The sequence below is a fragment of the Oryzias melastigma genome, linkage group LG1 (genome assembly GCF_002922805.2).
Source record: "Oryzias melastigma strain HK-1 linkage group LG1, ASM292280v2, whole genome shotgun sequence".
Taxonomy (NCBI): Eukaryota; Metazoa; Chordata; class Actinopteri; order Beloniformes; family Adrianichthyidae; genus Oryzias; species Oryzias melastigma.
The window spans coordinates 4,556,185-4,584,046 of record NC_050512.1 but is presented as its reverse complement, the minus strand read 5'-3'; the positions used below and the strand labels follow the sequence as shown (position 1 = coordinate 4,584,046).

Genomic DNA, 27,862 nt, shown 5'->3' with positions numbered 1-27,862 from the left:
TAACAACATTGATGGTTGTACCACTACAGCAAGAAGTCATGACAGCATGTCTTTTTGTTTACTATTCAACTGCTCGGGATCACATCTACTGCGTGATCCTGAACTTTGTTGGAGAAGCGCATGGCATCCTGAAATGCTAACCTAGAGGTGTGCCAAAATATCCATATTTCAATTTATCGTGACATTTAGTCCTGCGATTGATTCTCAGTGGGTTCTCAGCAAGTATCGATCTTATATTTTCGTTTGAAGAGGCTGTAAAAGGTTATATTCTTCATCCTTTGGTGAGACGTTCCTTCAGACGTAGATAGGGGGCGCACGTTACACCAATGTGTCACACAGCTACTTGAATTAGTACATTTTTCTTTTGTTTATAACAATTCTGCACAAAGTAGTGGCCCTGCTGTTCATGTTTGTTAACAATGAATTTTACAGATAATTTCAGTTCAATTGGTGTCAGTGCTTGTCAAAGACATAGTATTACTGCTTTAAGCAAAGTTAAACTAAAGTTTCTATTATTTGTTGCACAAAATAAAACTCAAGTTGTTTATTATGATTATGTTCAAGCTAAAAAACAATTGGGGATATATTTTACTAAAAAGTATGTGTTCTTCTTTATAATGTGCGTTATTACAATTATTGCTGTATCGTGATATCATCGATATCGTGAACCACGCATATCGCATCGTATTGTAAGGTACCCAGTGATTCGCAGCCCTACACTGAACATTTAGGGATTCAAAGCTTTGGAGAAGGTCAGATGAAGTTGTCCAGGTTTTAGTACAGGATTTCATGGGAAGGGTTTTGTTGTGGTGAGATGAAGTCATAGGCAGAAACGGAGCTTTGTTGGTTCTTACTTCACACGTTCAGGTGTGAAGAGGTTTGGTTTAGTGGATTTGTTTCCGGAGTCTTGACTCTAAACCCGTCAGTTCACCGTCGTAACTGTTGTGGCGGTTGTACATGTTTGCTGTCAAAGCCGCCAAACGCATTTTGATTGACACTTGACTTCTTATCTGTTGCTTCAGCCACGAGCGTCCAAATACTTTCAGTTTCTGCAGGACGTCAGTTGATAGTTTTGTCTTTCACTGCGTTCCCATAAATCGCTTTTGCACAGTTGAATGAGAGTGCTCCAACACGAACAGAAAGCACTGGCTTGACACCGTGAGGAATCTGAGACGGCAGCTCCCAGACGGAGGGTAGAAAGCTGCTGTTTGGTTCCCGTCCTCCTCTCTCCTACACTGACAAAATATTCATCTGTTGAACTAACACGAAAATAATATGTAAGGTACATTAATAAAATGAAGTTTATTGACTTGTTGAATACACTTGATTAAGTCTTATTTGTCTAACCTAACTATTATATGGTAACTTTGGTTCAGACCTGAAGCTGCTTCACTAACAGCAAAAACCAAATCAGAGTCGCTCAAAGTGCTTTTGAGAAAGTCTCTATGCTAGAGCGTTTTTTCTAATATTTTCAGTTGGACGCGTTTCCTTTGTCTGACGAACAGATGTCTGTAGAGGAGTGAAGGCCTGTCTTCTTTTGCTGTTTGCTGCCCTGCAGATGGAGGAGCAGTCAAACAGGTTCCTGGGAGGGCAGCACTGGAAAATGCACAGAAAAATGAAGGTTATTTGAGGTCAAAATAACTTCAGCAACAGTTTTATCAATCAATCAAAATCCTTTATTACTCCCACAATGGAGAAATTCTCTCAGTGGTGGGCAGCAGCCGGTGGACGGCACTCTATCGCCCAATATACTGATATATTTAAACGACATTCCTTCATGTACTCAATCAGCCCCTAAAAGCTTTGGTTCTCCACATGGAAATCTGACTTTTTTTGTGCAGTGGAAGAAGTTTTAAGATCATAGTAATACTTACGAGGGATCCATCAGTGTGTGAGGTATGACTGTGTTTTGTCTAGTGTTCATCTACACAAACCACCGAGGCAGAATTGTCCTGATTTCCATCTCTTTCTCCTTTTGTGTGTCAAAAACCAGAAACCACCTCTGCATGCTCTGGAATCCTTTTTTTCAATCTGACTGACTGAATTACTCAACAAAGATCTAGGTTTGGGAACGGGCGTATTATTATTTGGTATTGTTTTGGTAGAAGTTGAGACAAAAATATTGATCATAAAAGCAAAGGTCTGACAACCTTCATGAAAAGACAGGATAGTCAGGAGTTCAGGCGTGATGTCCTGATATTCTAAGATGAAAAGACAGATCATCAGGGACAGGTCCATTCTTCAGGCCAACTAGCATTCTTTAGAGTTGGAAGATCTGCTGAAGTTGCAGAACGGTGTCTATGACTGCTTAAGTCACACACTTCTGCTCTGATGTGGATGCTGAAGAGACAGAGGGATCTTCAGTGAACGGTTTTTACAACCAGGCAGCAACATGCAAGTCCCGCTTTACTGGGTCTAAAACAGAAGGACACGTGAGGAGGTGAGAATTCACTGGCTGAAACATGGAGGATGGAAATATGTTACGTGGAAAGACAAATTGTCAGCTTTGCAAAGTTACCACCCTGCGACAGACTGGCGACCTGTCGAGGGTGAACCCCGCCTTCGCCCATCAGTAGCCGGGTTAGGCTCCGGCACCCCCGCGACCCCGAAAGGGACAAAGCGGTCAGGAAGATGAATGAACGAATGCGAAGTTACCCTTGACTATATCAGAGAACTGGACTGAGGGAGTGTGATGTCATCCATAGAAAATGGTTTACCTCCAGCTCATTGAAGTAAATTCGGTCGCCACTTTTTCATGCTAGGGACATGGCCATGTTGGAGCCAGCTGACGATAAGCCATGATTGGTCAGTCAGTCTGAGTCAACTGCTCTCACCAATCAGGAGTGAGCTTGTTGGAAGGCCACAGCCCTACCGCTTGAAAGTGGTCTCTAACGCCCCAGCACCTTCTCATTCTCAAGTCGTCACATGTTGATGTTTGGTTTAGGACTCCTCTATGTAAAAGATTGACGTTGTGGGTGTCTCTGACTTGACATTTTTTACTGTTTGTTAACTCAAGGTTCCCCAACCATCAGAACGTGGTACCGGATGCAGTACTGGATGCACACTGGTCTTCGAGATGTGTCCAGTACTGGTATCCTAACCTTAACCTGGTACTGGTTTGCGACCGGTACCGCGTCTGGTTTCCACCAGGTACCTCATCTGCTCCAGGGTCTGGTTAGGGTACCGGGTTTGGGTGGTGGTGGACAACACATCGCAGTACTAGACTGGTTCTGGTTTGTGGCCCAGAGGTTGGGGTTCCGTGATTTAACGGGAACAGCCAACACGTTAAAAAATGAGGAGTTGGGGACGCCTAAAACATCGATTTTTGACATGGAGGGTCCTTAACCCAATGTCCATGTATGACGACTTGGGAGTGAGAATGTGTTGGACATTTAACTATTTTGAGTGGTGGATAGGGGGGTTAGCAGGCTCCAACTATTTTAATAGAGGCATCTGCTTGGTCAGTTTATAACTTGAGTAATTTTCACTTTAGAAAAAGTATGAAAAAAAGGGAATTGTCTGGATCATGTTTAAAAAGGTATGAGAGCAAGAATGGTTATTCTGACCAATAGAATGACTGACAGCTGTCTATTTCTCTATTAAAGTCTGTGGGATTTTGGCTTGTTGGAACCAGCAAGTATTTCCTGTTCGGAGCGCTGGGGGGGAAGGGTCTTCATATACAGTCACAAATATATATTAGACTGACACCAGGAGACCGAGGCCCTGTACAGGCTCTTGGTAAATGCATTGAGGACATTAATGACTGGATGTGTCACAACTTACTTCAATTAAACAAAAACAAAACTGAGGTTATTGTCTTTGGGGCTAAAGAAAAAAGGTTAGACGTCACTACAGAGCTTCAATCTATTCAACTAAAAACTACCAACCAGGCCAGAAACTTGGGTGTAGTGATAGACACAGACCTAAATTTTGATAAACACATTAAGGCAGTCACTAAATCAGCCTATTATCATCTCAAAAATATCTCCAGGATTAAAGATCTGATGTCTAAGCAGGACCTGGAGAAACTAGTGCATGCTTTCATCTTTAGTCGACTTGATTACTGTAACAGTGTTTTTACAGGACTACCAAAAAAATCCATCAGGAAACTGCAGCTTATTCAGAACTCTGCTGCTCGGGTTCTCACAAGGACCAAGAAAGTAGACCACATCAGTCCAGTTCTGAGGTCTTTACACTGGTTACCTGTCTGTCAGAGGATAGACTTTAAAGTTCTGTTACTGGTTTATAAAGCTTTGAATGGTTTAGCACCAAAATACATGACTGACCTCCTGACCCAGTATGTACCAGCCAGACCTCTCCGGTCATCAGGATCCGGTCTTTTATCAGTTCCTAGAGTCAGAACTAAACATGGAGAAGCTGCATTCAGCTTCTATGCACCACAGATCTGGAACAGACTTCCAGAAAACCTTAGATCAGCTGAAACACTCAGTGTATTTAAATCCAGGTTAAAGACTCACCTGTTCTCAGTTTGATTAATATGTATTCAAAAGTTTACGTCTGCACTGTTTATCTATGCTTGTTTTAAATTAAAATATTTTTACTTTCTTTTAATTTTATTTTAATGATCACATTTTTACTATTTCTTTTGATTGTTTCTTTTAATGTTTTATGTAAAGCACTTTGAATTGTCTCTGTACATGAAATGTGCTATACAAATAAACTTGCCTTGCCTTGCCAGTGATATGAACCAGGGTTTGGTGGAGTAGTTTTAATGATGTGGGCTGGTATGTAAGGATTTGGACTGAGCTTCTCTCCTCTTGCAGCCTTAACCCCTTCACGCCTGACTTTATTTCCATTTATATCAAAAATATTCTGTCATGTTTTCTTCGTTCAGGGTGATGCTACATTAAGTGGAGTTCTGGTTTAAATGGTGTGTTGAGAATTAGTGACAAACGTCTTGAAGGGTTTAGCTTTTAATCAGAAATTTAGGCTAAAACAGTTTCCAACTATCCTCAGATCCTGAAGACATGGTTGGAGGTCTTTGGCATGGAGGAACAGCCCTAATTGGACATTTTAAACCACATTTTAAACCACAACATCTTGAACAACATTAGAGCCTACCATTAAGCCGTTTCTCTTGAATCCTGCTGGTATTCCAGTTGGTGTAGCGACTCTCTGCTTTGGTCCAGTTCTTGCTGCTTTACATGTTTACCCTGGTGAAGGGAATTTCTTTGGTAACATTTTCCAGCCTCACGCTTTTTTGCCAAAAACAAGAGCTGACTACAGTTAATGTTCTGTGGTTGTTTCATTTTAACAGATTGCCAAAATCCCGGTTAAATTTGGTCCTGAAGGTTTGTGTGGCAGAAGGTCTCCTTGAGCATTGGTCTCTGTTACCGTAGCGATGATAGGCAGGGGAAAGTGGCTACAGTTCAAGCTGGTTTAGCATGTGGATTTTCTCAGCTAGCCTAGATGATGGATGTGTTTAATAGTCTTAATGGTAAAGTGAGCAGAGCTACATTTCATTTAGGGATGTTCAACAACACAGACAGAGAAGTCGTTTCTCATGGAAAGTGGGGGATGTTTGACATCCACAACTTCTGATTGAATCTTTTTCTGCCAACACTCAAACCAAGGATGAATTCTTTTGAAAGGTGCTGTATTAAGCATGAGGAAACCCTTGAAGCAGCTGCTGTCGGCTCAGCTCATGATCGTTTGGAGCCTCTGTGTTAAGGAGGACTCGGTGTGCAAGTCAAACATCGGTGGTGATTCGGGGTAAAAAGGGTTGCGGCTGACAGACTGGTGTCAAAGTCTGCTGCAACATCTCACAGAGCAGTGATGCTTGACGGCTGGCCAGGAGATGCCAGGACTGTGAGTTTCAACCAAAAAGTCACATTTCATTTAAAAAACAACAGGAATACTAGTTTGTGAAACTACCTCTGGCCCTTCATCGAACAGAACCTTCTGTAAAAACTGGTGAAACAATTCTCTGTGCCAAGTATTGTCATAAATGGAGATGGACAAAACATCCGGAGGCAGCCACACAAAAACTTATCATGGCGCTCGGAAGTCCTCAACCGGAACCCCCATTTTAAGCTTTCAATCTTTTTTCCCTTTGATATAGTGTAACTTCTTACGTGATCAGCTGATTCACAGAGAAAAAAAAATAATTTTGCCGGCTTTTTCTTCAGAGATAAGAATATGCAGTTATACAAATGTAAACACTTGTTTATATTGACTTGAAAAAAATAAAACGATGAACGTTCTCTGTACCATTTGAAGCTCATCTTGCACACCAAACCTTTAGACAGCTACAGTTTATTCACATTCAAAAGCTTAAAAGCTGACAGTTCTGAAAAGTTTTCAAAACATCATTTTTGAAAATGTTTCCTAAAGTTCAGGAAATGTTTCCTAATGCAGCCGGCTAAAGTTATGAAATTTCCTCTTCCGGCAACAGATTGTTTCTGCCGCCATCTTGCATGTGACCAGAGACCCCTCCCAAAATGAAGTCAATTTAGTCGCCATTTTTCTGCGGTATTTTGGGACCAGATGACGTGAGTGAGCAGTGATTGGTCTATGAATCTGTCAGTCAATTGCTTCAAACATTTGAGGTGGGCACAACATGCTCTTATTGAGGCATCTGATTGGCTAGTTTATAACTTGAATAACCTGCAATACAGAAAATATATCATGAAAAAAAAAATAGATTTAGTAAGACTAAAAAGTCTATGACAGAATGACGGAGTAACAGCTGTTTATTTTTCAATGGAAGTCTATGGGATTATGGCTTTCTGGGACCAGGAGGTACTTTCTGTTTGGAATGCGGGGGGATCAGTCCAATTTCCTATATGTACTGTCGGTACTATGTCCAGCCCATTGACTCAGGTTTTTTAGATTTTGGCTAAAACCATCAGAATCCTAACTAAAAGACCACTGGAGACACTTTGTTGATGATTGGCGTGGATCTTCAATGATTCAAACCTGTTCGTTGGACCTTCTTACAGAATGATTGGTTGTTTGACATCATGCTGTCCATGTTTGGCTGAAATGTTTGAAAGGCAGAGGAAAGCGCAGGACGCTGACCTCTGTGTCATGTCAACTCTCCTCTCCTTGCAGAATAGTCCGTGATTACCTGAGCGGAGCTCCGTTTTCTTCCTACCAAGAGTCCATGTACTTCTCTCGCTTCCTCCAGTGGAAATGGTTGGAAAGGTGGGTATTCTCTGCACAAAGCAGAACTCTCTTTTAAAAAAAAAAAAACGCCATCATCTCCATGGTCATGTGCAGCATGAGGCTCAGCTCAGAGCGTTTGGTAACAGTCAGAGTAAAATCAAAAAGAGCTGCTGGCTGCAGACCTCACCAAGAGCACATGAAGGGTTAAACCTAGCAGCTGCACTGCTGTTCGTCAAATGTGGAGCTGCCAATTAGTGAGCTTGTGTGAGTGTTTGATAATTGATGATGTTTTGCATATTCGTTGGGTGGAAATGGCAATCATCACTGCAGATTAATAATGTATTGGAGCATTACTCTGTTTGCAAAATCACAGGATCTGAAAGAAAGACATCAACTCTGTTGCAATAAAGCATCTTTATCTGTGGGTTTTTTGTCTCTCCAGGCAACCAGTAACCAAAAATACCTTCAGACATTATAGAGTACTAGGAAAAGGTGGTTTTGGTGAGGTAAGTCTGAGTGTTTTCCTGGACATTTGTGAGTTTTAGTCAAAGTGTTTGAGCTTTTATGGTTGCTGCTTGTTTTCCAGGTTTGTGCCTGCCAAGTCCGTGCCACCGGTAAGATGTACGCCTGTAAAAAGCTGGAAAAGAAGCGAGTGAAGAAAAGAAAAGGTGAAGCAATGGCACTAAACGAAAAACGCATTTTAGAAAAAGTTAACAGTAGTTTTGTAGTAAGTACGACTTTTTTTCTTATTCTTCCTTTTGAACTGAAGTCTTGTTTTGTTTGGGACCAATGGCTGCAAGCTGCTGCAAATGAGACATTTACAAAAGCTCTCAATGAATCTTATGATCAGATTTTTTTCTGCTAAAGTCTGAATGTTTGAGCAATAATCTGCAAACACTCAGACAGGTTGGGCTTGAATCAAAGCCTGTATTGGTTTGATAACATTGACTTCGTTTGGAGCAGCCTGTCAGCCCTTTGTCATCTGTCCATCTCTATTCCATATTGATGATTTTTGTCTTTTTTTGACAGCTACATCACAGCCACAACATGCATAAGCACTTTTTGAAATGCTCTGGTGAACGCTTCCAAACACAGTTTTCTTTTGGGCTGTTGAGCGTCCTCCATGATCTGGTTTCAATAAAATGAAAATAAAAAAGATCAGGGATAACGGAGGAATTCCACCTGGTGACATTTCCTCCTCCTCAGCCCTGCTCTTCGTCCTCCAGCTGCTGCACACCTGATTCCGCTCCTCACTGGGCTGAACCATTGCAGGCATTTTCCTGAAAGGTGTAAAGTCTGCAGGGAGGGAGAAGCTGCAGGCCCAGATCCGGCAACACCGCCGCTAGCTCACTTTTGGCTTACAATAGGGGAAGTAAACAAAACAAAAAGTAATACCTTAAAGATTCTCATCTGATTGGAGATTAGCTTCAGGAAATGATATGAAGAAAAAAAACCTTGTGTTGAAACTCTTTTGTCCAAAAAGTGTCAGGGATTGTGGTGGAGGACCCAAATGCAGGAGACCACACATGGTGGCAGAAACAAACATTTACTAAATCAACTTAAACTTGAACAAACCACATGACAGAACATAAATGAGCAGATGACCTGACAATGAGAAACTGAAAACCAGACACTTAAATACACTGAGGTTGATTAACTAAATGAAGACAGCTGTGGATGGTTAACCTGAATGTGGTGAGACTGACAGGGGAAACAGAACATGACAAAACCAAAGCACTGAATCATGACAAAAAGGTGCTTGAGTGTGTTGACTCGGTTTTAGTTCTCAGTTCACTGTTACAGACGTTTCTGTTGCAGTGGAAGTCAAATCTCTGTGGCTGCATCGATCGATCGATTGATTGATAGGTTTATTAGTTTAGGTTGCCATTTGCATGATTTACAAAAAATGTACAGAATAAGCAAACAACCAATAAAAAAGAGAGGAGGCAGAAGCGTATGAGGTTTATTAGATGCTTATCTTTCAGTTCACTGCAAGTCCATGCTGATCAATTTAACAAACCCAATCAATATAATCAAGTAAAAAAAACAATCCTTTACAAATAAATACAAGGAAATCAAATTCTTTTACAAAAGTGTTTTGTACTCATTTATACCTTTACATTTTAGACGTTTTCGCCCATCAGCAGCCGGGTTAGGCTCCGGCACCCCCGCGACCCCGAAAGGGACAAATCGGTCAGGAAGATGGATGGATGGTTTTTTTAAACTGCAAAAAAAAAAAAAATCATTAATTCACCATTTAATTCATTCCATAATTTCATACCAAGAACTGAAACACATCTCGCCTTAATATTGGGTCAAACTTTAACCTGTTCAAAGTAATAAAGACCTCTAAACTAAGTTATCCTGACTCTTAAAGTAAACCGTCTCTGTATATTTTTGGAACTAAATTATGTTTTACTCTATGAACAATTTCTAATACTTTAACATAAGCATTGTCTTTTAATTTTAAACTTTTAGTCAAACAAAATAAAGAATTAGTCAGTTCACAATATGCTACCAAAGATTCTGTAGGTAATGACTAGGGGTGTTTTTTGGCAAGAGTCTGGCAAGTTGATACCAATCGCAGTACACATGTCGCCATACATATGCCAATACATCTCAAGAAAGTGCCAGATAATATTTCACAGGTTTTTTTTAATCCTGGCTTAAGAATGATCTGAATATGATAATATTTTTCACAAAAGAAAAATGTAAAATGCATGTTATTCAATGATCAGACCATGAACCCTTATGCTCTCTTTGGGGTCCAGATGACCCCACATTTAATGTAAACGCCTATGACAGCACCAGGGTTCCACAATATAGCAAGTTGCTTTTACCCATGGTTCTTTTCTTTTAAGAAACATTTAAGTGGAAAGCAAAAGTATGTTTTTACTTACAAATAATAGTTAACTATCGCATTGGCAGCATTTTAAATCAATACAAGTATTGTTAAATAAAATCTTGGTAACACTTTATAATAAGATTCCTTAACAAGCTTTCTTAACACATTAATAAGCATTATTAATGTTCTTATAAGGTGTTAGTAAGACATTTATTGGGGCGAGGGATTGAGATTGAGAAACACTGGGTTAAAGTGACAGCACCTCTGCGCTGCAATGACGCTTCCCACTAATATAAAAATGTACGCTAGATTGTGGAAAGACCAACATTTTTTACCTTTTTGGATGCCAGTGTGCCGCGGGATTTTTTTCATTAAAAAAAATCCCGCTCAAATTATTTTGAGCCTTGGCTCAAAAAAGGTTGAAAAACACTGCTCTAAGCAGAAACACGGAGTAAGATCTTTAGGTTAGTGAATGATTTCCCAGGATTCCAAAGACAAACAAAAAAAAGCTCCTCCAGAAGCGCCTGTCGGACATAGTGGGAAAATGCGCGTCTTGTGTGAACCACAGAGCAGAGCGGAAGCCGCGCGCACTACGCTTAGCGGCACTTCTGTGCTCCGGTGGCCGTGAGACCACTGACCTTGAAAGGTTGCGTCAAAAATAAATAAATAAATATATATATATATATATATATATATATATATATTTATATATATATATATATATATATATATATATATATATATATGGCTAACAAAGTTTATTAATATATTTATCAAGCTTACTACCAGTTTACTAATATGATCTTTGTAGACAATGGTCAGACTGAGTAGTCAATATTCTCATTAACACTATCAGGTATTTGCAAGACACCTATATTGCTAATAAATATTTTACAATCATTTAACACATTATTAATGCTTGCTAATCTTTTAACAAAGTTTATTAAGGGTTCTTATTAACACATAAGTCAGTGTGAGACATCTATAATGCTATTAAAGGTCTTACAAGAACTGTACACATTATTAATGCTTACTAATCTGTTAAGTTTTGTTAATGATTCTTATTAAGCTTGTTAACATTTACTAACAATTTGTTTTACGTATACGATGGCAATAAATGGAAGAATAAGCATCTTATTAACACATTAATAATGCTTTTAAAAGGGGTTGAATTGAATAAGCCTTATTAGGCTTATTACACCAATAAATGTCTTACTAACACCTTATAAGAACATTAATAATGCTTATTAATGTGTTAAGAAAGCTTGCTAAGGAATCTTATTATAAAGTATTACCAAATATTACGATATTTTATTGATGGATTTTTTTTCTTACACCCCTAGTAAAGAAAACCCACTCTTTAACCCGCACGTATATATATCCTCAATGTGTTTCCAGTGCTCTTTTATTTATGAATTTAATAATTCAGAAATTCACCTCTGAGTTGTTGACTTTTTGAGCAACCCCACCCCCCTTTGTATCACTGAGAGCTCTCTTTTTACACTTGCTAGCTTACAGCTCCTCACACCCCCAACCTAACATTTGCGGTTCAACAGAAATGGTGATTCAAAATGGTTTCTATTTTAAGCTTAATTGTCTTAATATCAGAAAAATGCCACAAGAACGTTTTAATAACACCAAAACCAACATTTTCATGGGAGTGGGTCTTTAGCATCTGCCACTAATTATCAGATGCTGTTGTTTTGCTCTAAAGCTCGTTCAGCTCGTGGTTAATCAGTGTGACACAAAGGAACAGGTCGTGACCCTGAATGTTTTCTAACAGCTTTGTAAACGATGGAAAATCCCCAGTACTTTAGCATGTTACTCCTCGCTGCAAAAACTTGTTTTCTGAAGCTCTTCATTTCTCCATGTAGAGAGAAATGCCCACGATTACTCTTAGAGTTTGTGCTCCAACATCAAACCCCAAACGGAAGCTTGTCCTGTGCGCTGGAGTCCAACACAAACACATCCAGCGGAAGAAAGGCTAGTGTTGTTGCCTGTAAAGAAAACGGGATCGCCAGCCGCTGAAGCATGCAGAGAAACCGCTAGAGGGATGTGCACTAGTGCTTTGTGCCAGAACTGTCCAGAGCGGTGCTGCGGCGCAGTGGCCTTCAGGAACGCTGCGCCGGCTTGGCTCCCAGCCTCTCCAGGTTTAGATGCTGCCAATGGTGGAGTTTGAGTTGTGTGCTGGACTGGTCCATTTCTGATGCAGCATGTTGTGTCCTTGATTTGAGTGAGTCATGGCACAGGCATGTGTGTGCATGCACACACACATACAGGCTGCAGTGGGCTTATTACAGAGCCCCAGACTTGCAGCCCTCATCACCTGGGATTGGCACGTGATTCAATGCGAGTATGTTGCGTTCGTTCTCTGTGCTGCAGGCATAACTGATGACTCTTCATGTGCCTCTTTACCTACTCTGTTGCCTGGCAACACTGACCAAACATCGCTAGAGAGGAGAAGAGTCAAGTGCTCTTCCTAAGCTCTCATCTCTCCCTCCCTATTCTTCTTTTGCTTTCAGGATCCCTGCACAAGATTAGTTGATGCACACACAGGGTTGCTGAAGGTTGAGGCGATGAGCGTGCTCAGTGAGTGGGCAGTGAACATTTTAGACTGGGGGGCACTGAAGCTTCTAGCAGGTTCAAAGAGGAGGCCCGTCCTCCCTTCTGTGTATCTGATTCCACCTCTTCCTGTGCTGCCATGTTCAACACACTGGTCTCTGTTTGAGGATCCCGCCAACGGGTTTGTGTTTTTATGAGATCTAAGATGAGCTGTGCTGCTGGAAAAAAAGTCCAATCTGGGTTTCATGAGACAAATCTGTGATCCCAAAACATCAGGTGCTCTCTGACTCACTCTAATGAAAATGGTGATCTTAACACGTCTTCTGGCATTTTTCTCATGATGGAGGACAAATACAAACAAAATTAAGATTAAGAATTCCATCTTTGAGTATTCCTTTATTCACTTTGTTGTGAATCAGGAGAAGACGCAAAAATTCAGTTGGTAAAAGATCCTATTTGTGAGGTAGAAAATCTGCTGGGTGAGCCCAAAGATACTATACACTACTTCATTCTGATGCATCCGCATGCAGACAAATATATATAAAGTGGGTCAAAAAAGTATTCAGTCACCCACCAGTTGTGCAAGTTCTCCCACTTAAAAAGATAAGAGAGGTCTGTAATTTCCATTGTAGGTATACCTAAACTATGAGAGACAAAATGAGAAAAAAAAATCAGAAAATCCAATTATCTGATTTTTTAAATTTTTTTTAAAGAATGTATTAAGAATTTAAGTTATGGTGGAAAACAAGTATTTGGTCAATAACAAAAGTTTATCTCAATACTTTGTTATATATCCTTTGCTGACAATGACAGCAGTCAAACGTTTTCTGTAAGTCTTCACATGGTTTTCACAAACTGTTGCTGGTGTTTTGGTCCATTCCTCCATGCAGATCTCCTCTAGAGCAGTGATGTATTGGGGCTGTCGCTGGGCAACACAGACTTTCAACTCCCTCCAAAGATTTTCTATGGGGTTGAGATCTGGAGACTGGACCTTTAAAAGCTTCTTACAAAGCCACTCCTTGGTTACCCAGGCAGTGTGTTTGGGATGGTTGTCACGGTGACAGACCCATCATGTTTCATCTTCAATACTGTTGCTGATGTATTTACTGATGTATATTTCCATGTTCCTCTTTATTTCCCTCATCTGAGTTGGTATCTGGATCAGAACTGCACGGCTGGATAGCTCCAATATTGCTTGCCATTTTTGTTGTGTCAGTTTTGGTTGTGAGGGGCTGTAAGCTAGCAGTAGATCATGTAAACACAGGGTTCCCCCAGGGTCTTAAAAAGTCTTAAATTTTGACTCGCTCTCGCCTCCTTCCTTTGCCCCGCCCTCACAATCTTAATGGCTCTTCATATAAATTGATGAAAATAACACTTGCAGGTTTTTTTATTTATTTTTTCCTTGATAGCAACCATTTTATTATCAGCCTTATTATTATCATTATTGGCAAAGGTAAACTTTTAGATTTCCATGGCTACGGTGGTCTTTTGTTAACTACGCCCACATTCCCGGGCTCCTACAAAACTTTTTTTTCCCGTATTGTTTGAAAACACAAAAAAACGTCAAATTGTATTCTTTGCCACAAAATGACCACCAGGGACCAATGACCACATAGGACCCGTGGCCATCCTATAATAATTTCAAAACTTTTTTTGGATATCCCCGACACGTGTTTTGGTTTCATCAAATATTTCTCTCGAGCCTCATAAGACATTTTGGCCCCATTCATTTTTGTGATGGTTTCTGCGGCTGTGATGACATCAGATTTTTTTTGTTTTTTTGGGGGTGGGGGGTTGGTTCACTATATCAGATATATGGAAACACACTCAAGTATTAATGGTGGTACAAATGTAACCAACATCAACGGTTGCAGTTTCATTTTTGTGGTTTTCCAGTAAAATGACTGAACGATCATTATAGGAGGCATGACCACTGTGGTGCCAGCTTAAATAGATTTGTCCATTGCTAATGCGTAAATACAATTTGAGAAGCACGAGGGAGGGTTTTTTGCATCTTTAAGTACAGTCTGTACATGTTGTTTGGATGCCTGCGCTGCTGACTCGGCCCGTCGGGACCAGAGTCTGGTAGCAGATGGGATTCCTCCTGATGGCAGCAACATCCTGCTCACACACAAACCGCTGCACCCTGTGTGTCACTGACCCACAGGGGATGTGGGGGGCGTGGAAGCTGGTGGGAAAGAGAGAGATGGGTGGATGGTGGGATCAAAGTCAGAGACTGCTTCTCCATATCGGGGATGCAGCTTTTGACGTTCCGTCTGGGATGATGGATGACCGTTTGGTGCATTCAGCAAACCAAACGAGCCGTTCTGTGGCTCGCCGCTTCTCCTTCCTAACGAGAGTCTGTCCTCTCACATGACCCCGGTTACTTCTTCTCCCAATGTGCCTGTCTCTCCAGGTTAGCCTAGCATATGCCTATGAGACCAAGGATGCGCTGTGCCTGGTGCTCACCATAATGAACGGTGGTGACCTAAAGTTTCACATCTACAACATGGGGAACTCTGGCTTTGACGAGCAGAGGGCCATCTTCTACGCTGCAGAGATCTGCTGTGGCCTGGAGGACCTGCACCGCGAGAGGATAGTCTACAGGTAAGACCAGAGGTGGCCGCATCCTTGCTCGATCCATGTAACCCGGTTCTGTGATGCTGACATGGTGCAGTCCATCAAACACTCCCAAATCCTGCCGTAAAGCTGTAGGTAATGCAGCTCAATGAGTTCGGGAGCAGCCGTGGTGCGTTCAGTGGCAGCTTGGAAGTTTTCATACTGGCCTCTTTGTCGCTCATCTTTGTCGCAAAATGAGTGTTAACGATTGAAAAGTTACAGTAAATCATTGAACAAAAACACTGGAGCTCTGGAGTTAAAGGGTTAAGGAATTACAGGTTTAATGAGTTTAAGGGATAAGGAGACGCCGTCTCATCTCTTTCACCCTGATGTAAAAATTAAAGTGAGATGTCTCCATCATAAAGAAGTAGGGCAACTTTCAACTTTCTCATCCAGACGGGGAATCAAACTTCAATCCCAGCAGAGCTGTCAGACATGAGAGTCTTCCCAGACATGTACAGCAAAACTTTATGTCAGTGGTCCCCCACTGCACCTTAAAACTCAGACGAGGCTGAAGTTGGTGTCTGATTTTGTAGCTTCAACTTTGACATTTATGGGTTAGGGGAAATATATAAATGTCACTGATGGGCAATCAGGAGGAAATCCAGATGCAGTAAAGAATCAGACGCACATGAAAGGCAGAGTCCAAGGGCTTTCATTTCCATAAGCTATATTAACAAAAGTCACAGGGCTACCAAAACGAGCCAGGAAACAAAACGAGCAGACACTGAGGGCTGCAGCAGAGTTCCTTAAATACACAGAGATTAACTACTGAAGTGCAGGCTGCTGTGACTGCTTAGCAGGATCCACAGGAGAATGGGTGGAGTCACAGCAGCCTGCACAGAAGCAGAAGAAAAAATTAACTTATGAAGCAGAACATGTCAGTATTCGATTTCAGTGGTTCCCTCATGAAATCTAGTGGGAAAGAATAGCATTGAAATTAGCTGCAGATGTTGTACAATAGTTAAGAGAAGAAAGAAAGTCAGACGCCCACTTCAGCCTCGTCCAGACCCGTCCGTGAAAAGATCGTCTTACATGAAACCAGTCCGTGGCCTGAAAGGTTGGAGACCGCTCATTTACACACAAGGCAGCTGTTGAAGAAAGCAAAAGAGGAACTACATCTGACAAAAAAACGTCTTTTGAGTTGAACAAATTCTATCCATATCCCACAATGCAATGAGGTCTCCTGAAATCCAATCAGGCACTGAAAACATCCAGGCGTCTTTTGCATTTATGTCTCTTAAACCATCAATCTCTCTGATGAAAATGTTGGGTTCTTTTTTGGTGCGAATGAAAAAAGAGTCCAGACGTTCATCAGAAGAGTCGGAAGGACTCGTCAGGTTTTTAACCTACAACACTGGTCCCATGAGTTAGCAGCCGTGATTGAAAATCTCAGGTTGAGTTGGGCGCCTCTGTGGTTCACTGCAGATTGTCAGTTGATGGTGAAAGTTTAACCACAGCTTTGTTTTTCAACCACCAGCAGTAAGTTGCTCCTTCCTCTCTGAATCGCTGAATTATTAGTTATTACCAGTGCGCGTTAAACCAGCCGGATCACATGCAGGCACCTCCGAACACCAGCAGCATTGTCTCTGTGGTAACGTGACGGGGCAACACATGAGCATCCTGCTACCTGCAGCGTCTGCGCGGACGCCCAGACTGAAACAGCAACTTCACATTATTTGTGAACATGAGAAGATCTGAATGAGGGTTATCTTCTGAGCATAGATCAAAGTAAAATTTAATTTATCTTTAATCCCAGCTTATGTTGCCCAAACCAAACACTAATAAACAAAAAGTTTTGAAACAAAAAAAACAAAAACATGTGTTTGCTATGGATTTCTTTTCTCCCACTTGGTTCTTGTAACTTTATCAAGAACAGTCAATGAGGAGACATGCTGACTGTCACTTTGCTCCCTAGATCCAAACATCTGTCAAACTCACCAAAGACAACAGTTTGACGGAAAACCGTAACCCTTCAGTCGGCCTTCAGGTCCAAATTTAAACCACGAAAACAAACTGTTTGAGAGCATCAAATGCTGCATACCATTGACTGTATGTGAGAACTGGACTGAGTGATCCCGCCCCCCTCGTGTTCCACACAGGAAGTACCTGCTGACTCCAAGAAGCCAAACTCCCATACATGTCTATAGAGAACTGAAAAGCTGTTACTCAGTCATTCTGTTAGTCAGAATAATATGGCTCTGATACTGCGCCTCATGTTCTGAATTAACATTTTTAGTACTTCAAGCTATAAACCAACTAATCAGATGCGTCAGTAAAAGCGGGTGGAGCCTGCAGGCCAAATTGTTGAAAAAAGGTGGATTTTGTGCAGGCTGTAGTCAAATAGGCGTGGACTTCCAACAAACTCACTCCTGATTGGCGAGAGTTGTTGCCATAGAAACAATAACGAATGACGTCCGGTTCCAACATTTTGGCCAACATCCGTATCACAAAAAAATGGTGTGTGAATTTACTTAATTTAGTTGGAGTCGGAAGTATTCCATTTTCTACAGATGACGCCACACTCACTCAATTGGTCCAGTTATACAGTCAAAGCTGCAGATGCCCCGCCCCCAGACTCTGTAGAGGTTTCTGTCAAGCACAGGCAGGTTCGTCTGCTCAGGTGTGACTGACGACACCTCAGAAAGTCTTTCATTCATGCAGGGTGAAGTTCTTCCTGTTTCCTCCTGACTCAGCAGAGCAAATGTGTTCTCTGTAGAGAACTTTCTAAACCTGAAGACCTCCCAACTACTGAATGAGCTCCTGTCTACAAAGGACATCTGGGGCTTTTTGATAGCAAATATGAAGGGGTGGGGCTCTGGGAAGTGAAGTTTTTTTGGCAGATTTAAAAAAGTTTGACTGGATAAATGTTCTTATTCTCTGGTAGTCAGGCGGTTACGCCGAAGGAATGAGGGAGGAACCAGAAGAGCCAGATTTGGCCTCAAATTACAACAGAGTGACGCCATCAGATGTTCTCAATGCTGTTGCTGCCCATGTGAACTCTTTCATCCGTGAGGAGAAGTGTGTAACGAAGGCCTGAACGGCGATGTGGCGATCTCTTCTCTGTGGTGTTGTTGGGAGTTAATGATTGGTGAAGGGACACGGCGACGTGAACAGCCGAGCTGTTGGAAGGCACTCGTATCTGCATGTCCTTCTCCCTCAGCGCCGCACGCGCGCCATCAAACTTCATGTTGTGGTTTCAACTGGTACTATGATAGCTATCATGGTACGATGTCCTCAAGTGTCTGTCTTGGAAAAAAAGGGGCTCAGAAAATGGAACTGGAAGGAAATTTATTCAATTAAATCATAAATAAGGAGGAAAAGATGGTGCTTGAAGAGCTGTGGCGTCCATGCTGAGTGGAAAATAGAGACATTAAAAAAGATCAATCAATCAGGCAGAAAGGACATGGAGGCCTGGTAATGTCTGTATCAGAAATCCTCCTCATGTGTTGCTCTTTCTTTGCAGGGATCTGAAACCTGAAAACATCCTCCTGGATGACCGTGGTAGGTATTTCTATTTCAGCTCCACGCATGTCAGATGCAGTTTTGTGACATGCCAGCTGACCTCGGGAGTCACATTTATCTCATTTCATCCGGAAATGATTTTATCTTGATCTAATCTACAGGTCTGTTATCCTTCCATACGTCACGTCCTGTTTGGCGAAATAGGGAGAAACAAATCATACTCTTTTACATGTTGTAAAAAGAAAAACAGTAATGAGAGTCATAAGTCCAGCAAATTATCACAAACCTCATAATCCACTGCTTAAAGGTTTATGATCTGGTTACCTGTGTGAAAATGCGGAGCGTGCTCTGTGATCTGCATCCACAAAGCCAGAAACTTTCGAAGAGCTGGACTGGACAGAAATCCCAAGAAAAGCGAGTGTGGTGCAAGTCCGATCATGAAGGGAAAAGGGTTCCCAATGAATGAAAACATGAACGACAGTAGCTCCTTGAAATGATGTGAGCGCTTCATTTGGATGATGATGTTGAAGCCACACACTGGGAAACATGTCCTCCTTCTAGATGTTTTGGCTAATATAAGATTTTTTGAGTTTTTTTGCTATATTGGAGTTTAGCTGAAATTTCAGCCACAGGGTAGCTGTTTTAACTGTTAGGTAGTTTTTCATTTTTTTAGGCTATTTTGGAATTTAGCTAATATTTTAGCTACAGGATAACTGTTTTTGCTAATTTAGGCATATTTTTTCAGTTTTTTTTTCCTGTTTTAGAGTTTAGTTAATATTTTAGCTACATACTAGCTGTTATGGCTAATTTAGGCTGTTGTTTAGGTTTTTGGCTACTTTCAAGTTTAGCAAATATTTTAGCTTTCTGCTAGCTATTTTGGCTAAATTATACATTTTACCAGTTTTTTTGTTATATTTTAGCTGGCTAACTATAGCTCTAACTATAGCAACTAAGCCATTAGCTTCGTCAATTTCAGCTTTCAGCTTCAGCATCTTCAGCTATCAGCACTAGCATCTTCAGGGGCCACATTCAGCAAATAGCATTCACACTAGCATTTCAGCTGGTAATATCTGATATATCTAGTTTATCTTAACGCACCAGAATGGTACATTTTAAGATGAATTTGTCTCATTAAACTTATTTGTCAAATTAGACTTTTCAGTTTCCATAAATCTATCAAGTCTTTAAAACATGACCCCTCACAATCACAAATAAAACCTCAGATTATAAATTATATGTAAATTTAAAAAACAAAAAAGTTTAATTACATTTTTTTTTAAGTACCGGTAAGTTGTTTTCAAGAACAAATGACAAAAACAAGATATCAAAGATTCATTGTCTTAAAACAAGTTGTAACAACTGAAAACTGTGAAGTTACTGACAGTTTCAAGTGTAACAACATATTTAAACGGGAAACACGACAAACAGATTTGGTGAAATGTTAGGTTTTTTTTGCTGTTTTTCCCTTTGAACTGTCTGAACGGCTGAGGAGGTTTTCCGTCTCTGCTGTTCTAAAGGCTGAACTTTCTCTGTAAAATCACACCTGTGCTCTCCTTCGCCTCCACAGGACACATCCGTATCTCCGATCTGGGGCTTGCTGTTCAAATCCCTGAGGGGGAGACGATACGAGGGAGAGTGGGTACTGTGGGATATATGGGTAAAAACTGTTTCTGTTCTACACCTCTTGCTCCAACTGCACCTTCCTTTGAATTATATTGAGATCCGTCTCAGGTTTCCTCCATTCAGCTTTTTTTCCACGTCTCTCCGCTTCAGCTCCGGAGGTGATCCAGAATGAGAGCTACACCTTCTGTCCTGACTGGTGGGGTCTTGGCTGCCTGGTCTTTGAGATGATCCAGGGACAGTCGCCCTTCCGCAAGCGCAAGGAGCGAGTGAAGCGGGAGGAGGTGGACAGGCGGGTGCGTGAGGACCAGGAGGAGTACTCCGACAAGTTCTCTGAGGAGGCGAAAGACATCTGCAGACAGGTGAGCAGGTGTTCCAACACTGCTTTTCTCTGCTTCAGAGTCCACTGGAAATGTGTTGATCACGTAAACAGTTGAAAAATGACTGTATGCCAAAGACATCCCTGGTGTTAAAGGTGGTTCTGACCAAGACATGTGTAAGTATTCTATTAAACTGTCTTCTTTTCAATCCAACGCTTGTTCTCGAGGGTCTGTTGATGGACAGTTTTATTGTTTTTTTTCCGAATCTTCATCGCTTTTTTAAATGTAGTTTTCTGTGGGGACAACGCTGTTTTATACTATACAGTATTTTAAAATTTTCATAGATATATTAGTTGAAGATTCAAAAACGGAACAGATGGGGAAAACCCGAGAACTGCCTCCAAAGATTTCAAAATGTGCATCCTAAAACATAAGGAAAAACTCTGGAGGGCTTCAAACCATTTTGGGATGTTGTTTCATCGTGTTTGCCGTGAGACGCCTCTCTGTAGTGAGATCAGGCTGTAAATGTTCTGCTGCTGTCATTGGAGCTAGCGCTCAGATCTACTCGTCCTTCCTCCTGCTGTTTTCCAGCTCCTGGCCAAAGACCCCAAGGAGAGGCTGGGCTGCCGGGGCTGCGGGGCAGTGGAGGTCAAGCAGCACCCCATCTTCAGAAACATTAACTTCAAACGGCTGGAGGCCCACATACTGGACCCCCCCTTCGTCCCAGACGTAAGTTCCCAGGGCGCCATCGGCCCGAGTGCTGAGCAGAAGACAGGAAATACCACAGTGTGGAGTAAACAGGCACTCATAGGATCCCGGCCGCTCTGGGTTCGCTGAGGGGTGGGGGGCTGTCTTGTGGGAATCCGTTTTACCTGCGGGTAGAACTTTTGAGCGCTGACAGGTGCGGTTACACAACATGTGTGAACAGGTACGAGTGCGGAGAGCCGGTCTGAAAGCAGCTCAACCGAACGGGGAGCATGAAGCGGCTGGTGGGGAGAACGCTGAGAGGTTAAATCCATAGTTCAGGGCAGATATTCTTATCTGTGCTTCTATTATTATCGCGGTCAGTGGGACCACGCTGCAGGAAAGTGGGCGTAGCTCAGAGGCCGTAGGTCACGTTACCCACATTCCTACCGTGCTGCGAACACGAGGCTCATCTCTGACTGAGATTCTTGTGTGTTCTGGCTTGGTTCTGTCCTCCTCAGCCTCGAGCCGTGTACTGTAAGGACGTCCTGGACATTGAGCAGTTCTCCACTGTCAAAGGCGTGAACCTTGACCCCACAGATAACGACTTCTACCACAAGTTTGTCACGGGCAGTGTCTCCATCCCCTGGCAGAATGAGGTACTGCATCCTTCAGCTCTGGTTCACCGTACTGACGTGTGATTGAAAGCTGAAGAAGTGATGAGTGAAGTTAAGCAAATCTTTTGGATGCCCGTGTGTGGGGACGTTTGCCTCCATCGTCCCCCAGGAGCGTTCCTCTGAACTGAGAAGCTTCTAACTCTTGTTGTTGGGTGTAGATGATTGAGATGGAGTGCTTCAAAGAAATCAACGTCTACGAGACAGACGGGACGCTGAGCCCGGACCTGGACATGAACCGACCCAACCCTCCTCCAAAGAGAGGCTTCTTCTACCGTCTGTTCAGAAGAGAGGCAAGTGCTAGCGCTGCTGCGACTGTCCGAGGGGGTGGGGGCTAAGGTACTTCCTCTTCTCTTGCTTTGCTTGGTGTTTGTGGTTAGCAGTCCTGCCTTTGACACTGCTGTATGCTTTCCTATACCTGGAACTTCTTAAACTAACAAATAATGTATAATTCCAAGGATCGTCAGTCTGTTTTGTCTCCCTTGTCTTCCTCTTCTTTCCATCAGTAGACGCCTTGCAGTTGTTTTTCTCTTTGTGCTGACATTACATTTCCTGCAGTTTTGAGTTTGTTTTAGTATATTTGATTAGAAGTCTCTCCTCTTTGGACAGCCTGCATGCTCCTGTGTTAGCTATACCTGCTAATTGTTGCTCAGACAGGTGAATGGCATCTGCAGCTGAGCATAGACTCCACATCATTTAGTTTGGACTGTTGTCCAGTGAGGTGCAGAGACAAACTTCATTTGTTTCACTGAAGTGCACCTTTGAGAAAAAATGTGAAGGAAGGATCTGAGCCATGAAGAAGTTCCCCATCGTTTCTACGAGACATGAAGAAAACCATCAAATTCCAGTTGCACTTCCACACACTCAAACTTGATTAGAATAAAGACTGGATTCAGATTTCATTTGGAGTAGATGAAGCACAACTCTGTTCCGCTGTGAGTGACCACAGACCGGGAGTGCTGCTACAACAGTTCAGAAGGAATTCTGGCTTTTTCATTGAAAGCACAAAGACAGCTCAGTGTTTTCAGCTGAGATCTGGTCTGGATCTGACTTTTAATTTGACATCAGATCTGGCTCTAGATCTAAATGTGGATCTGACTCTGGATCTAGAGCTCAATCTGGTTATGCTTTGGATTCAGAACTTAATCTGGATCTGACTTTGGGTCTAGAAACTTAATCTGGATATGGCTTTACGGTAACTCTGGATTTGACACTAGGTCTGATTTTTTTTTCTATTTTGACTCTGAAGCTGGATTTGGATCTGGGTCTTGATCTTGTTCTTGATCATGCTTTGGATTTGGATCTGAGTCTTGGTCTATCTTTAGTTTTGGCTCTGAATTTGGATTAGCTGTAAATCTGGATCTGGTTCTGATTCCGACTGGTTATGGATCTGGATCTGAGTTTGGATTTGGCTCTAGATATAGCTCTGAATCTGGATCTGGGTCTGGAAATAGCTCTGAATCTGAATCTGAATCTGGATCTGGGTGTGGGTCTGGATATAGTTCTGAATCTGAATCTGAATCTGGATCTGGGTGTGGGTCTGGATATAGCTCTGAATCTGGATCTGGGTCAGACTGAGGTCTGGTTTAAAAGGATCGTCTGCCTCAGCAGGACAGGAGCTTGCTGGTGTGATGAGGTTTGGTGACTGTGCTTCAGTTGTGTAAAGGCTGTTCTCTAAATCTTTTTTAGGTCTGTATTAAGAGCTCTTACAGTGACGACGAGATGGAGCAGCCCTCAAGACTGTAACCACTCCCTCCACCCACACCGCTTCACCACAAACTCCAACCCAATCTTAGGAACTCAGTGAATGTCAACCTGTATTTATGAGCTGTATTAAAAGTGTATTATAGTTAAAGAAAAAAAGTATGAGTTTAAAGATTTTGTACATTTGTACTTGAATTTATGTCTAGATGTATATTTTCACTAAAGGTTGTATTGTACAAAAAGCCATAAAAGTACCACTTGAATGCATACGTAATGTTTTTATTTACTAATGCGTTTTGGGGAGTTTATTTTACGAAGCACAGTACAAGTAGTCTTTTTACGTTCCTTGAAGTAGCAGAAGGCCTTTTTTGTTTCCTGTCAGCTGTTTGTTTGTCATTCACTTAGCCAAAGCGACATGTTTTTAGCACATAACCTCCACCTGATCCCTGACTAACTCTTCGCCTCCGTAGGCCTCGTGGCTCAGGTAGATCTAAATGAAGCATGTACTGTAGATACAACCGGGAGGAATCCTGCCCAGTCTGTTTCCCAGACCTCAAACTGTTTTTCTCTTTCTTTAGAGTTCTCCATTCTACCTAGATCTTAAACTGGACTGCATTGGTTGCAGCTTCCTCAGCCACTTCCCTTCTGCGAGAGATCGCATGAATTCATATCTGACAATCTTTTAGCCGGCATGAGTGACTAACAAGGATTTTTGTTGATGAAATAAAGTCTTTCAGAAGGTGGATTTCCCCTGTGCTGCTGAGAGCTCAGGATTCCTGACACAGTTTCCATGTGGTTGGAAACACGATGGTTTTTGTAAATGTTTCATTGTTCCATCATCACTGACCTTCCCCCCTTTGCTTTTGTTATATTAATCAGCTCTTATATGCTGTGAGTTCCGTGCAGTGCAGAACAATGCCCCTTAAACGTTTTTGAGTCATTTGCTGCGATGAATCTGGGAGACACTAGCACGTACCTTCTTTGGATCAAAACGTAGTTAGCTGCTGCAAAACCTTCTCTAGAGCACCTGGTTTAAACGGAATGGACTGTGTCCAGGAGCATGCTCACTTTGATCATGGACAGAGTCTTTCCTTCCAGTTAACCAATCACAATCAATCTGTAGATTTCTCATTTTGTCCGGTGTTGATTGTTTATTTCTCTAGAAGCAGTTGCTGTTTACTCCCCACTGCTTGTTTTTAATGCTGTGAATACCCATCCTGACCTGTTCGGAGGACTTTTTGACCTGTAGGTTACCGTGGCTTTGTAAATCCCAACATGAACGATGCTCCACAAAAAAGCCTTTCATCAGTGCAGTGGTAGAGAATAGATCTGGATCCGGAAAGCGGAGAGGACTCCTCCACGCCACAGACTCAGAAGAGGATGTTGTGAGCTCGCCTGCTGGTGCTCCTCCCACAATCAGCCACAGGATGTGTTGCTGGCTTATGGCGTTTGTGTCCTGTTTTGGGAAAAAGAATAAAACATTTTTGTTTTTGTTCGCAGGCTTATGATGAAGCTGATTTCCCTGGTTTAGATTTTAGCCTTTTAGCCTCAAAAACCCTGTAAATGACGTATTTCTAACGTGTAACTAAGCTTGGTCATGTAATCTCTCATTGTTTGAAAACCCAAATATCAGTGAAGATTTATATTTGATGTCTTTGCACTTCGATTTGCTTTGACGATGACCATTGGATGTGTCTTTATCTGTTTTGCCAAAATCACCAACCCTGCTTTGTTTAGGTCTCTGAAGTGTTTACTAAAGAAAGACTGACAGCCTTTACTCCACGTGCCAATGACCCCCCCACCTGCTTTTTTTGAGACTTTCCGTCCACCAAGAGAAGTTCCTTCTTTCCTACAGAACCTCTGAACAACTCAAATGTTTTGAATGTCCGCACTAAGTGCATTGTAATGCCTCTTTTCTTCCTGCTTTGTTTTTGTTGAAGATGAATGTTCTTATTATTCCAGCATGCATCGGTTTGTTCATCATGCGTGTGTGAGTGAGTGAGTGAGTGATGACCGTGCACCTCACCGCCATCCGAGGACGACGTTGTGAGTGGCGGGGCGAGTGGCGAGTATTCCTTTCCCTCAATGCTGAGTCAAGCCACGCCCAAACGCTGGATGGCGCTTGACATCTGCAACTGCAAGCTCCTCTTCCTTTAGGTCACTTGAATATAGTTTGGGGTTTTGTGCCAGTACCAGTCGAGAGATTCTGCAGGGTTTCTGTAAAAATGTAAAAGTGACACTTTCCGAGGAAGGGAGGAATAACAAACGGATTCTTAGAGCTCCAAATGGCCATGTAACTTTGTTGTTTTCTTCTTCTTTTCTTCTCTTTTTCTTCCTTTATTTTTTAAATCTGTACAGACATGTCATTCAACCACTGCAGTCATTGTTAATTCTTGTAAAAGTTGTATCACTGGTTGTTGTATCATATCTGACATTTGTAATTATGGAATAATACACTGCCATTTGTATAAAAAATAAAACTTGTGTCTTGACCTACTTCTGTCCTGTTTTGGATAATTTGATCAACAAAGTAAAACCATAAGGAAGTTATTCAATGTGTGCTTCAAAGATCTGGTAAGAATCTATTGATGGCAGGTTTTATGAAGGCCTGTTGTTTTGTCATTTCTGCCTCGTTTCTTACAAATTTCTCAGACAAATAGCCGCCAAACTTTTAACTGCAGTCTCCAATATATACCAAAAATAATGGCACTGATGAGAGGAAAATTAAAATGTAGATCCAAAGAACTGGGTCACCCTATTTTCAAAGCATAATGACAAAATAACCAATTAGAGGACAAGTTTGTTTAGTAAAAAATAAATATTAATTCAATCAATCAATCAAATCCTTTATTACTCCCACAATGGGGAAATTCTCTCAGTGGTGGGCAGCAGCCGCTGGACGGCGCTCTATCGCCCAGAAAAGACACATGAGGGTACAGGAAAGATGTCAAAAATCAAGTATCTTCAGCCTGTGTCGCAGGAGGGCGGCATGAGTTAAAGTACAAGCAAAAATACATCAACATTGAAGCACATTAATTTCACGAGACGAAAAGGTCCACAAACTGACTCCCACAAGTCCAGCCTGGTGGCGGCTGTACGCGGTCGCACAGCGCTCTAAGGCACAGTCGAGGGGGGCCTGGAAGGAAGAGTCACCAAGGCGTTGAATTCGTGGGGAAGGTCATGGGCAGGGGAGGAATGCAGATTACCATGACGACGGGCTCAGTTTATCACACCTTCAGCGGCAACAAACAGAGAAATGAGCATACAAATGTCACTGTTTAGAGCAGATTTAAAGTACGGTACAGTGGGAATACCTTTGATGCATACATCGTTGGAAGTGTATCACCATACAGCTAAATACGGAAACCTGAACCAATACCAGAACACAGTACTAAATACTAAAACTGTTGCTTCCTTGACATATTAGAGGTGGTGCAGATTGAGTTAGAAAAAATTAAATCGTGGTCTGATGGAAATAAAGGATCATTAAATGGTGACAAATCATATTTTATGATATTTAGTAATGGAAATACAAACGATACACTTGAATTAAACATAGATAATATTAATATCAGAAGAATAAAATAAGTAAAATCTTTCGGAGTTATTATAGACGAAAAGCTATCTTGGAAATCACAAATTAACAAAGTCAAATCCAAAATAGCAAAAGCAATTGCTGTACTACACAAAGTAAAATGGTTCTTAGACAGTAATTCATTACATCTATTATATAATTCCTTGATTATGCCATGTCTGAACTACTGTATAGAAATTTGGGGTACAACTTATAAAACAAATATTCATCCAATCTACATATTGCAAAAAAAAGCAATAAGAATTATTACAAAAAGCGATTATAGGGACCGTCTAATCCAGGGGTCGGCAACCCAAAGTGTTGAAAGAGCCACTTTGGACCAATACAATAAAAACCAAGTATGTCTGGAGCCGCATAAATTGAAACAGCTTATCAAAGTCGTACACTGTAAGTAACACATGCAGAATGTGTCGAATAAACGAGTTTTTCTCCTGCTGCGTGTCCTCGTGTCGTATAAGCTACATTTTTGGTCTCATGAAAAGTTGTTGAGATATTGCAGCGTCAAAATTATCTGACAAAAGCTGAATAACGTCACAATGAACATTTGAGCTTTTATTTTGACATCCAACAATGACACAACGAGAGGGGGTCGTCATCAGTCTCTCCCTCATTCTCACTCCAGGTGCAGGAAGAATTCAAACATAAC

General features: G+C 41.6%; 1 protein-coding gene and 1 long non-coding RNA gene across 3 annotated transcripts in view; one reads left to right on the top strand and one right to left on the bottom strand.

Moving 5' to 3' along the window:
* The window catches only part of grk4 (G protein-coupled receptor kinase 4), a 67,454-nt gene extending 41,337 nt beyond the window's left edge, over positions 1-26,117 (top strand). The window contains exons 6-16 of one of the 2 annotated variants that reach the window (XM_024262142.2): positions 7,075-7,167; positions 7,571-7,634; positions 7,715-7,855; positions 14,952-15,142; positions 18,621-18,658; positions 20,187-20,276; positions 20,393-20,601; positions 21,151-21,288; positions 21,765-21,902; positions 22,079-22,256; positions 23,607-26,117. In XM_024262142.2, coding sequence (XP_024117910.1) covers positions 7,075-7,167; positions 7,571-7,634; positions 7,715-7,855; positions 14,952-15,142; positions 18,621-18,658; positions 20,187-20,276; positions 20,393-20,601; positions 21,151-21,288; positions 21,765-21,902; positions 22,079-22,255 — 1,279 coding nt within the window. In that variant the 3' untranslated portion in view covers position 22,256; positions 23,607-26,117. The remainder of the gene's footprint in view (positions 1-7,074; positions 7,168-7,570; positions 7,635-7,714; positions 7,856-14,951; positions 15,143-18,620; positions 18,659-20,186; positions 20,277-20,392; positions 20,602-21,150; positions 21,289-21,764; positions 21,903-22,078; positions 22,257-23,606) is intronic. The other variant, XM_024262141.2, reaches the window with a different exon arrangement.
* Positions 1,284-5,356, bottom strand: LOC112139373. The gene is made up of 2 exons (XR_002917979.1): positions 5,083-5,356; positions 1,284-1,596 (listed from the first exon to the last, which is right to left on the bottom strand). It is a non-coding gene; the product is annotated as an uncharacterized LOC112139373 (long non-coding RNA).
* Positions 26,118-27,862: the final 1,745 nt, after the last annotated feature.